Source organism: Oncorhynchus kisutch, linkage group LG6 (assembly GCF_002021735.2).
Source record: "Oncorhynchus kisutch isolate 150728-3 linkage group LG6, Okis_V2, whole genome shotgun sequence".
In the NCBI taxonomy this organism is placed as follows: domain Eukaryota; kingdom Metazoa; phylum Chordata; class Actinopteri; order Salmoniformes; family Salmonidae; genus Oncorhynchus; species Oncorhynchus kisutch.
The window spans coordinates 58,977,852-58,990,384 of record NC_034179.2 but is presented as its reverse complement, the minus strand read 5'-3'; the positions used below and the strand labels follow the sequence as shown (position 1 = coordinate 58,990,384).

At 42.9% G+C, this 12,533-nt stretch overlaps 1 protein-coding gene across 1 annotated transcript in view; it reads right to left on the bottom strand.

Moving 5' to 3' along the window:
- Positions 1-383: 383 nt before the first annotated feature.
- LOC109891860 (probable phospholipid-transporting ATPase IA) overlaps positions 384-12,533 on the bottom strand; it is a 112,800-nt gene continuing 100,650 nt past the window's right edge. Inside the window, exons 14-17 of the mRNA XM_031825954.1 lie at positions 11,671-11,732; positions 7,583-7,639; positions 7,177-7,284; positions 384-584 (exon numbers count right to left, since the gene is read on the bottom strand). Of these exons, the coding sequence (XP_031681814.1) occupies positions 492-584; positions 7,177-7,284; positions 7,583-7,639; positions 11,671-11,732 (320 nt within the window). The 3' untranslated portion in view covers positions 384-491. The remainder of the gene's footprint in view (positions 585-7,176; positions 7,285-7,582; positions 7,640-11,670; positions 11,733-12,533) is intronic.

Sequence of the window (12,533 nt, the reverse complement as noted above, 5' to 3'; positions counted from 1 at the left end):
CAGAAAACATTTGACCTCTGTCATTGCCAACAAAGGGTATTTAATAACAAAGTATTGAGATAAACTTTTGTTTTGACCAAATACTTATTTTCCACCATAATTTGCAAATAAATTCATAAAAAATCCTACAATGTGATTTTCTGGATTTTCCCCCCTCATTTTGTCTGTTATAGTTGAAGTGCACCTATGATGAAAATTACAGGCCTCTCTCATCTTTTTAAGTGGGAGAACTTGCACAATTGATGGCTGACTAAATACTTTTTTGCCCCACTGTACATGTCCTAACTGACTTGCTAAAACTATAGTTTGTTAACAAGAAATTTGTGGAGTGGTTGAAAAATGAGTTTTAATGACTACAACCTAAGTGTATGTACATTTCCGACTTCAACTGTATATGTAAATGTCTTGAGTGCATGTGATCTATTTGTGATCTCAGAAGATTCCCGAGAAAAGTGTCCTAAAGCAGGACATGGAGGTGCATGGAGGGGATCTCACACTTTGTAGGCCATGTCAAAGACCAGGGAGGTGACAGGGATAAAGACCAGGCCCATCCAGAAAACTCCCGAACTAAACATCATGTCCGCCTGAGACACACATGTACACACACACAGAACAACAGGAACACATTCCTTGGGTCATTGCAAACAAAATAGTTTGTGAAGCAGTAAAGGAGGTCCTCAGCAGAAAATAAGAGGGTCAGCTTGCTTTAGGCATTTCTATTACATAAAATGGCATTTCTAAACAATAAAATGATGGGTCAACCTAATTTGACCATAGTTGGTAATCCACCGTGACTAAATGACACTCATGTTGTTTTAGTTTCAACTGTGATCCTTAGAACCCACCTAGGGCTGAGGAAGTAGCTTTGTGCAGTTAGTTACTGTGGTGTCCTTCACTATGCTAGTTAGTACTGTAGTGTCCTTCACTATGCTAGTTAGTACTGTAGTGTACTTTACTATGCTAGTTAGTACTGTAGTGTCCTTTACTATGCTAGTTAGTACTGTAGTGTCCTTTAGTATGCTAGTTAGTACTGTAGTGTCCTTTACTATGCTAGTTAGTACTGTAGTGTCCTTTACTATGCTAGTTAGTACTGTAGTGTCCTTTACTATGCTAGTTAGTACTGTAGTGTCCTTTACTATGGTAGTCAGTCAGTACTGTCATATCCTTTACACTCTTTAATGGGGTCATTCCAAATGACACAAATGGGAAGTATGTCCAAACCCCTTTTTACAAGTATTCCCTATCAGTGAAGAACCTTGGGTACAGCACCCGCCCTCTCAAAAAGCCAACTGACATTTTTTATTTGACCCTTATTTTATTAGGTAAGTTGACTGAGAACACATTCTCATTTACCGCAATGACCTGGGGAACAGTTACAGGGGAGAAGAATGAGCCAATTGGAAGCTTTTACTCCTCAGGTGCTGACCTGTTGCACCCTCTGCAACCACTGTGATTAGTATTTGACCCTGCTGGTTGTCTATGAACATCTTGAAGAACAATCTGGCCTTAATGGCTGTGTACTCTTACAATCTCCACCCGGCACAGCCATAAGAGGACTGGCCCCCCCTGGTTCCTCTCTAGGTTTCTTCCTAGGTTCCTGCCTGTCTAGAGAGTTTTTTCCTAGCCACCGTGCTTCTACATCGGCATTACTTACTCTTTGGGGTTTTAGGCTGGGTTTCTGTATAAGCACTTTGTGACATCTGCTGATGTAAAAAGGGCCTTATAATTTTTTTTTTATTGATTGATTGACTGGGTAAAGCTCCATGTCTGACTAGGAAGAGGCATTAGACACACACCAGACCAGTGGAGAGGGGGATGGAGTAGGATGTACTGTAGCTGACCTCAGACAAAGAGAAGGTCAGTTTTGCGTTCAACCCTCCAATGATTAAGGTGAGCAAGTAGCTAATCCTAGATCTGTGCCAACTTCTAGCCAGAGGGGAGGAAATACAGTAGGACACACTTATTCACCCTTGTCATCACATTTTCGAGAGAAACATGAGAAGGGCAGAGCAGCTACACGTCAAAGACCACTGATGTAAGTTCTAAAGGTAGTCCTTCCATGCATTGACCTATAAAAGGATGGAGGTCAACTACAGCTGTGTGTGTGTGTATCATTGGAACCATTTCCCTTCATGCTCGTTGACTTGTAGTAGTAAGGACAGCCAACAGAGAGAAAGAGCTATTTGTTGTGCTATATAACCTTCAAATAATAAACACTGTCCCAATGTTTGTGTGTGCAGTATATTCTAAATGCTCTCATTGTCTACAGAGTGCCAAGATAAATCCACAGATGAGATAGATGAGATAACCAAGGCCCAAATGGAACCATATTCTCTATTTAGTGCACTACTTTTGACCAGAGCCCTATAGTACTGTAGTACTCTGATCACAAGTAGTGCATTGCACTATATAGGGAAAAGGGTGCCGTTTAGATGCAAACCTAAGAGTGCATTGAGACTGATATGATATGCATTGGGAAAACGCAAGCTTGGAGGCAACTCTTCTTCATCCACCTCTGTTGTAGGCCTTACATCTCTCCATATATCGTAACTCTGACATCTTAGGAGACAGCATCTGCTCTCTGGTCATCAAAAACACACAGATCATCAAGACAACAGTCTGCTGTTTAGACGAAAGCGCATTGGCCCTGTCGGAACTCCAGGACTCGGGAGGTTCCATTTGGTCTGGCAAGTCAGGGGGAGGCAGGGAGGGATACTCTTGCCGTGGGCCGTCCCATACAGTCGTCTCCGCAGGGCTGTGTTTGCTTTGGACCGGCTGCATTGAAACTATTTGTCATTACATGTTAACGAGCAAAACACACGTCCCCTCGCATCAGCAATTTGGGCCTTACAAGACAATGGTCTTCCTGTAATACGAAACAAGCTGGACCCTGGGACGGCGCATTAGGGCACACGCACACTCACACACGGATCAGTGTGAAAGATATCAAAGAGTTCAGGTGTTCCCAAAATAGCTATTACCAGCGAAATGGACTTCAATGTCTGACAAAACATCTGGGAAAGAGGAAATCCCAAATAACTGGACATCAAAATGGCATTTTCCTAATGTTTGAAATGGTATTGGAATGAATGGAGTTTTATCTATGTTGCCCGGCAATGACCAAAATACATAAGTTGAGGGAAAATAACATTTTCACGTCAAGTTTGAAGTTAGGAAGTCCCGGATAGAAACCTAGACTTTTTTTCTTCGTAACATCACTGTAAATATTTTCGTTTTCATCCAGTGTATCACACATTTGAATAGCCGCATTTAAACTGTCTTGAAAGTATTTTGAAAATAAACTGCGCTTATAGGCTCAGCACGTTAAATAGATTAAATGAAGTCAACGAGCATGAAAAATAAACCAGCTTCTAATTTTAACAAACTTCGGAAAAATACTGTTCCAAAATAACTGCATCGAAGGTCTGACTACTTTGATAATCTGTAAATTCAAAGCTTAATTTAACTTAATCTTAATAAACGTTTACCTGTTAAAGATTTGGATGACAGATACACTAAATCCTGGCCGAGCCAGCAGTGTTTGGTAGATGCTAGCAATGGCTCATTCCTGGAGGCCTATGAGAGCTGGAGTGCAGGGGGGTGTGATTGTATTTTTAGGACAAACTAATAAACTCATCTGGGCAGGCAGACAGTGGTGTCCTCAGTGTTTTGACAGGCCGTCAACCTCTCACAGCCACTGGAGACGCAGACGCAGACACAGACACACACACTCAAACACATGCATACACACACAGTCTATCACTAACAAGTTAGAAACGTTCATAGCCATAGTTGAAAGAGCATTCAGTCTGCCATTCAACACGGCCTAAGATCTTGTTTGGAGCAGACGAGTAAGCTTTTGTTGCTGTTGCAGAGCTCAGTTTTGTACATTGTATAGAGGTGCAATTTGTTTGCTGTACAAATTTGGAATTTACTTATATATACAAATGAGACTGTTGTTTCACTCTAAATATGATATGGGCACGCCAATACAGTTGTTTGTCATATTTGACATTCTTGAAACTGTGTCTTAGTCTAAGAAAATATATTTTTCAAAGCCATCCTTCATGCGATGGTAAAGGAACAGACTGATCCAATCGGCTCAGAGTAGAGGCGTGTGATTACTATGCCTGGATGCATTGATCAGGGGGTCTCACAGCAGCGGCAGTTGGCTGACCATGCCTGACAGGCCACAGTGATTGTGGGACTCCAAGAATGTTAATGCCTGCCATTGTGATGGTAAATATGAAGGGTGGACAATCAAGGCCTTGGCTTTCACCCTGTTCCTAGACATTTTGACTTTAGAAAGCATAGATAAAGAAAAGTCAACTTTCCACACGCACCCACACCTCACTCTTACCATGTCTCGTTCTGTCATATCTGTAAAGGGTGTCAAATTTGAGTCTCTGCCCTTTTCTCGGTATGAGCCTGGTTGTTGCCAAAGCCAAAGCCCCTGGATGCTAATATTCAGACACTAGGAGCCTGGGCGCAGTCTCTCTTTGTGCATCTCTTTTTTGTTGGGCCCGGTGAAATGAGGGTTATTTAAGTCAAATCCAGTCCCAGTGAGTGATTTGGTCTACCTCCATCCATGTCCCTTTGGCTAAATTCTACTGGCTCTACCGGACCACACTACAATCTGGATGGACGTTAGAACATAGGGGTAGACCGTTCTGCTATGGCGCTAGGGAGCTAGGGGAAGGGCTATTGGGTGATTTGAGGGTTCAGAGTTGTATCCTACTGCAAATTGAGGCTGGATGTGTTTGTTTGTGGCCAAAAATGACCCCCAATCCCTTGGTGACCAGCTCCATGCTACCTCGCCAAACAAAATCCTTAGGGTTAGTGTGTTGTTGGACAGGCTGTGAACACAGCCGCAGAAAGAAAAAGCCAGTGCCTGAGGATTTGATGGGAGAGAAAAGAGATGGAGGCGGCTCACTTAATGCCCTGGAAGGAGAAAGAGAGAGAGTGGGATCAAGAAAGAGAGAAAAAGTGAGTAAAAGCAAGAGAAGGAGAAAGAAAGAGAGCACGAGTGTGTGAGAGGAGCCTTGATCGGATGCGGCCCACAACTCTGCAAATGACCCCCACGACGTCATTGCAACGCAAAAGCAAATGACGAGTTCACAATCCCTTAACACCCCCACCCCACTAAGCTTTAACTATGGAAAACATAAAACTGGACTTGCTCAGTTGGGTCTATCTTTTTACGCTCTGTGTGTCGCCTCACAATAGCCCTGAGGATATTCCGAGAAAAAAAACAGAGGGAAAGAATGCTAACAAAAACAGGTATAGCCCAACAGAAGTCATCCAGGTGCAACTGTACAATGGTGATTTACAACGCAACTCAATAATTATTAGAATGGTGAGAGAGATAAATTAGCAGACAGACAAAAGTGTCAGTTTGACATGTATTAGATCACGAGAAGTACGCCCATATCCATTTGAATTATAATGCATAAACTAATTCAAATAACACACACAATGCAAAGTCTCACACCATGGACTAGCTTGTGCCTTACACCGCCGCTTCAGTCTTCCATAAATCGTTGGTTCTGGGCTCCTAATGGATCCGTGTGTGTGTGGTTTTAATCACAGAGGGGGCTAACTTATGACACCTTAAGTATTCCCGAAAACACAGAGACAGAGGGAAAACAGTGTAGGGGTACAAAGTCAACTCAACAGCAATGCTGAAGTGCCTCTCTAATTCCATCATAGAGTCTTTCACAGGTTTAATAGTGAGGAACCTTGTGGGTTTCTATCAAACCATGGGGAGCTGGGAGCCTGATGTTTCAATCCACCCCCTGGAGTTTCTAGGGGTTCCTGGTGGTTTTGGAAAGATATGGCAGAGCAGAGAAATAGTGAGGAAAACTGTCATCTGCTCCTTCAATCACATCTGCCCTGCTCCTTCAATCACAGGGGCACTGGTGACAGCACACTCACACAAGTAAGCGTAGATATACTCGCACGCATGAACACACATTGCACTGGCGCGCACTCAAACACAATACAATCAAAACACACACTCAAAACACACACACTACGGATCGTCTCTGTTCTGTGGGTCCTAGCGTGGTCTTGGCTGTATTGAGCTGGCATGTGAGTGGAGAGAGGTTGGGTTATCTAGCGATACAGTAGGTGGAGCTGGCATCTCAGTGCCATTCTGAAGGGGCATTCTTGTGCTTCAAAGCAAGTGAGTCCTGATGAGCGGCCTGGGCTGGAGACTCTACAGGTGCACTTGAATATAAAAGAGGAAGGGAGTGAAGTTGTGCATCCCAAATGGCACCATACTCCCTACATAGTGAACTACTTTTGACCAGAGCCCAAGGAGACGGAGAGGTCATTTCACATAATCAACCTCTGGAAAAACCTTTTATGTTGAATATTATTTTACAGTCAACTCACTGACACTGATAGGCATTCCAAGCAAAAAGAGAGAGAGAGAGAGAGAGAGAGAGAGAGAGAGAGAGAGAGAGAGAGAGAGAGAGAGAGAGAGAGAGAGAGAGATGGGAAAGAAAGAGGAGAGGGCAAAGAGAGAGTGAGCAAGAGTAAGTGAGAGATCAAGCGAGAGCGAGATCAATAGAGATCGAAACAAAGAGCAAGAGTGACGGAGAGGGGCAGATAGAGCTGGTTAATGACCTCTTGCCTGTACCCGACCTTTCTTTTGCCTACCCCTTGTGTAATAATAAATAAATCTGCCTCCTGTGTCTGCATATGGGTCTCGCCTTGTGCCCTTATACTGGGGCCCTCCGTTCAAAAACACACTGTTGGGTTACGGAGTAGACACATTGAAACCTTCCCACCAACCACAGTCAGTAACAGCAATGAGATAGGAGATACTGTTCATTACGTTGAGTTATGAATGATGGGATCACATAGAAGTGTGTGAGATCCACCAATTCAGACAATACAAAGAGAGCTTTTATCTAAACATTATTTTATGGCGACATTGTTTACGTTTGGTAGTCTTTCCTTGTCGTGTCTTGTTTGATTTAAGTTGCTTATATCAAAGATGGCAGTAATACCATATTATCACCGCTGGGGGCATGCCCAGAAAACAGTGAACATTTCTACAACGTTTGTTCATTTTCCAATGGAGCCCTTACTAATGTTCTGTGAATGCAGAGGTTATCAGACATGTTTTGCTGGGTTTAAAGGAGGGTGGAGTTTCAGTTGAGTGTTTACCTCGCCAGACATGTCCGGAGCCAGAGAGATGAGTGGCCACAGAGAGGAGTAGATACCGAAGAACACCACCCACAGGCTGATGCTGCCCCAGATGGCAATGTGACTGAACTGGAGGAGACAGAGCATGTTACATCCTTTTGTCTACATATATAAACACAGTAGGTGAGGTGAGGGTGAGGCTTACAGAGTAATTACACAATTACTAAGTTATTCTGCGAGTCGTTCTGGTGTAAGGCCTATGTAATGTGAATGGTGGCAAAGAGTTGAAGGAGGAAAATGAACAGATGGATGGAACATATCCTTATGGACCTTTTAAGATCTTCCTTTGTTCCAATTGTTATAGGTATCTGTGGTATGAGAACGATGATGGACAGACAAGATATTGTAGTAAGAGGAGAGAGCCTACCATAGTCCAAGACGAGGTCTCCAGGCCAGCTTTGAGGCACACGGTGATGACCACAAACTCGGAAACAGAAAAGCACAAAGTCAAATGCTAAACCAACATCTTCCCTGCCATTGAGAATAAGTTCAAATCAAAGTCACCAGAAGTTCGACACGGAAAGCACTGACAGATCGCATTTTATATGTGTAACTGAAGATGTATTCTTAGGCTTAGAACTAGATTATATGTATATTTATATATATATATATATATATATATTTTTTTTTAAACTTATACACAGTAATGACGCTTCGGTCAGCAAATAAAGAAACCAAAACAAACTGATAAATAGTCTCACAGCAAGACGCTGAGGCTAACACAAGGTTCTTAAATGGAAGTTTGGAGCCACCAAGACTCTTCCTAGAGCTGGCCGCCCGGCCAAACTGAGCAATCGTGGAAGAAGGGCCTTGGTCAGGGAGGTGACCAAGAACCAGATGGTCACTCTGACAGAGCTCCAGTGTTCCTCTGTGGAGATGGGCGAGACTTCCAGAAGGACAACCATCTCGTCAGCACTCAACCCATCAGGCCATTATGGTAGAGCGGCCAGACGGAAGCCGGAATCCTCAGTAAAAGGAACATGACAGCTCGCTTGGAGATTGCAAAAAGGCACCCAAAGGACTCTCAGACCATGAGAAACAAGACTCTGATGAAACCAAGATTTATCTCTTTGGCCTGAATGCCAAACATCACGTCTGGAGGAAACTTGGCACCACCCCTACGGTGAAGCATGGTGTTGGTAGCATCATGCTGTGGGAATGTTTTTCAGAGGCAGGGTCTGGGATACTAATCAGGATTAGGGATGCAAAGGGTCGGAAACATTACGGTAAATATCCGGCATTTTCCCGCAAATTTTCCATGGGACATTAAGTTTTGATTAAAATACTGGGTGGGGTGAACGTATTTTATATGATTCTTTGCTAACTAGTAAATAGTAGCCTACAGCAAAGTGTGTTTAAATCATTTCTAACTTGTTAATAATTTCTGCTAGTTAGTTTTTGCTACCATGTGGGTTTTAGCTTGCTTGAGCCTGCTAACTGAGTGTTAATTCACCTGTTTCCATACAGGTTTCATTTTAAAACATGTATCTTACAAAGGAGTTGTTTAATCTAACTGCTTAACTATTTATCTGTACATGGAATTGTATATATATATATCTCAATAATTTTTTTTTTCTTTTTCCCCCGAATCTTTACAGGAACATGTGGAGGCATTTCACTGCAGCTAATATAGAAGGAAAAGCTGTGTACATTTGCAAATACTCTGCCAAATCATATGTGAAGAATGCAACAAAAATGCAGAATCATCTGGCCAAGTGCATAAAGTTTCCTCAGCGTTCACAACTAACAACCTCTGACAAAAGTCCCTCTACTTCATTTCGAGGTGAAAATGATGAATCAGACACCTTATCGATAGCAACAGGTTATGGTCCTACTGGAATCAGAAGTTTTTTGACTCAATGGAGGAACGTAGTCAGAGAAATGCTGATGAATGTCTTGCTCGAACTGTGTATGCAACTGGTTCACCTCTGATGCTCACAGGCAATGTGTATTGGAAGAGATTTATGCATGTTCTTCACCCAGCATGCACCCCTCCAACCAGACATGATTTATCTACTCATTTGCTGGATGCAGAGTTAAACAGAGTTAAAGTGAAGGTCAAGCAAGTCATAGAGAAAGCAGACTGTATTGCGATCATCTCTGATGGGTGGTCAAATGTTCGTGGGCAAGGAATAATTAACTACACCATCTCCACCCCTCAACCAGCATTCTACAAGAGCACAGACACAAGGGACAACAGACACAAGGGACAACAGACACCGGTCTCTACATTGCAGATGAGCTGAAGGCAGTCGTCAATAACCTTGGACCACAGAAGGTATTTGCACTGATGACAGACAATGCTATGAACATGAAGGCTACATGGTCTAAAGTGGGGGAGTCCTACCTTCACATCACACCCATTGGCTGTGCTGCTCATGCATTGAATCTGCTCCTCAAGGACTGGCACTGAAAACAATGGATACACTCTACAAGAGAGCCAAGGAACTGGTTAGCTATGTGAAGGGTCATCAAGTTATAGCAGCAACCTACCTCACCAAGCAAAGTGAGAAGAATAAGAGCACCACATTGAAGCTGCCCAGCAACACCCATTGGGGTGGTGTTGTCATCATGTTTGACAGTCTCGTGGAGGGGAAGGAGTCTCTCCAAGAAATGGCCATATCACAGTCTGCCGATATGGACAGCCCCATCAAGAAGATCCTCCTGGAGGATGTATTTTGGGAGAGAGTGGTAAGCAGCCTGAAACTCCTCAAACGTATAGCAGTAGCCATTGCACGGATCGAGGGAGACAATGCCATCCTGTCTGATGTTCAGACTCTGCTTGCAGATGTAAGAGAAGAAATCAGTACTGCCATGCCCACTTCACTGTTGCTCCAAGCAGAGGAAACTGCAGTTCTGAAATACATCAAAAAGCGTCAAGACTTCTGCCTGAAGCCCCGCCGCAGCGTACAAGTTGAACCCCAAGTATGCTGGCAAGAGCATCCTGTCTGGTGCAGAGATCAACAAGGCCTATGGTGTCATCACTACTGTGTCTCGCCACCTTGGCCTGGATGAGGGCAAGGTTCTTGGCAGTCTGGCGAAGTACACTTCCAAGCAAGGGCTTTGGGAATGAGATGCAATATGGCAAATCATGCCAACATTTCTCATCAGCCACCTGGTGGAAGGGACTTTTTGCATCTGAGGCTCTTTCCCCTGTTGCCGCCATCATCCTCTAAATCCCACCAACATCAGCAGCCTCAGAGGGCAACTGGTCCTTGTTTGGCAACACACACACACCAAAGCACGCAACAGGCTGACCTATACAGGATTGAAAGATTGGTGGCCAATTGGGCAAATTTGAGGCTCTTTGGACAACGAGCCATCCTCAACAAGGTTGGAAAGTGACAGTGAAGATGAGGCCTCAGAGTCTGATGTTCAAAGGTGGACATTGAGGAGGTCCAGGGAGAAGACATGGAATCCTGAGAGGAAGACAACCAATGCTTTAGTTTCCAGACTATCATTTTATGCAATGGATCATTGGGGATCATTCAATATTCCCTTTCTTTTGATGTTTCGGGAAATCATCCCATGTGAAGAGTCAACTCATTTAATTAAAGCTCAATACACAACCAATTTTTTTCTTTTTTCTATTGGATGGATTTAATCATTTGCAGTTATGTCTACTTAAGATAAGGTAAAAGGTTTATGTTTCTGTCTCCATATGATATGGCAAATATATCCAATGCAAAAAAACATCTCCATTTAAAGGGTATTAATATTAATTTGCATATATTTCCGTTAATTCCCATATATTCCCGTTAATTCCCATGGACAGTTTCCACCTCTGAATATTCCCCAAAATGTGCAACCCTAGTCAGGATCAAGGGACAGATGAACAGAGCAAAGTACAGAGAGATCCTTGATGAAAACCTGCTCCAGAATGCTCAGGACCTCAGACTGGGGTGAAGGTTCACCTTCCAACAGGACAACGACCCTAAGCACACAGCCAAGACAATGCAGGAGTGGCTTCGGGACAAGTCTCTGAATATCCCTGAGTGGCCCAGCCAGAGCCTGGACTTGAACCCGATCGACCATCTCTGGAGAGACCTGAAAATAGCCGTGCAGCGACGCTCCCCATCCAATCTGACAGAGCTTGATAGGATCTACAGAGAAGAATGGGAGAAACTCTGCAAATACAAATGTGCCAAGCTTGTAGAGTCATACCCAAGAAGACGAGGCTGTAATCACTGCCAAAGGTGATTCAACAAAGTATTGAGTCAAATGTCTGAATGTGATATTATTTTCCTTAAAAAGAAAATTGAACATTTAAAAAAAAAAATGTTTTCTTTGTCATTATTGGGTATTATGTGTAGATTGATGAGGGGGAAAAGTTGTTTTAATCAATTTTAAAATAAGGCTGTATCGTAACAAAATGTGGAAAAAGTCAAAGGGCCTGAATACTTTCTGAATGCACTGTTTAAAGGGAAAAAGATGCCATTTCAGATGCGTACTTACTGTATAAACCATGTTGCCTAAGAGGAGATAGTCCGGGGTCTTTCCGTTTCCGAAGACTGTATCTGTGAAAAGGATCAACATGAAAAGCCTTTAGATGTGTGGTCATGTCCCTCTTCAAGGCCGTGTTTTTAAGAAACAGAGTTCAATTAGACCAGGGGGAAATTATGTGAAATCTCTGCTATGGAGTAAACAACTCAAATATCAAACCAGGGCATTGAATGTGTCTGCATCACAATGGCACCCTATTCCCTATACAGTGCACTACTTTTGACCAGAGTCCTTTGGGCCCTGGTCAAAAGCAGTGTACTATAAACAGAAACGAGTGCAGACTGTGAGTACAGTACTCTGTACATTATGTACAGGCGAGCATAACGCCCCATTGGAGCACGCAGTGGGATGTAACACTGGACACTGGAGTAAAACGACACTGTTGAGTTGCCGTCCTGTGTGTGTGTGTGTGTATGTCAAAGCATGTCCATTGCATATGGTTGATGGAGCAACCTGATGGAGCAATCAGGAAGCAGTCTGGACTATGGTCGACATGACCCAATTTCCCTGGTTATTATTGAAAACAAAAACAAGAAATACTCCAGTAATCTTTAACAAATAGAATTAGTCTAATAATCTTTGACAAATAGAATTAGTCTAATAATCTTTGACAAATAGAATTAGTCTAATAATCTTTGACAAGTATTCAAATAAAAGCTTAAAATTAAACTGCTACTCAAATACCAGTAAAGGAATGGGTCAGCTTTTGAACAGTTTCAGAAAATGTGGCTCCTTGATTGTACTGGAAGTATATACTTTAACACTCCCTAATTTCTGAGTGTCTGCCAAGTGAATAAAATGTACATGTAAATAAA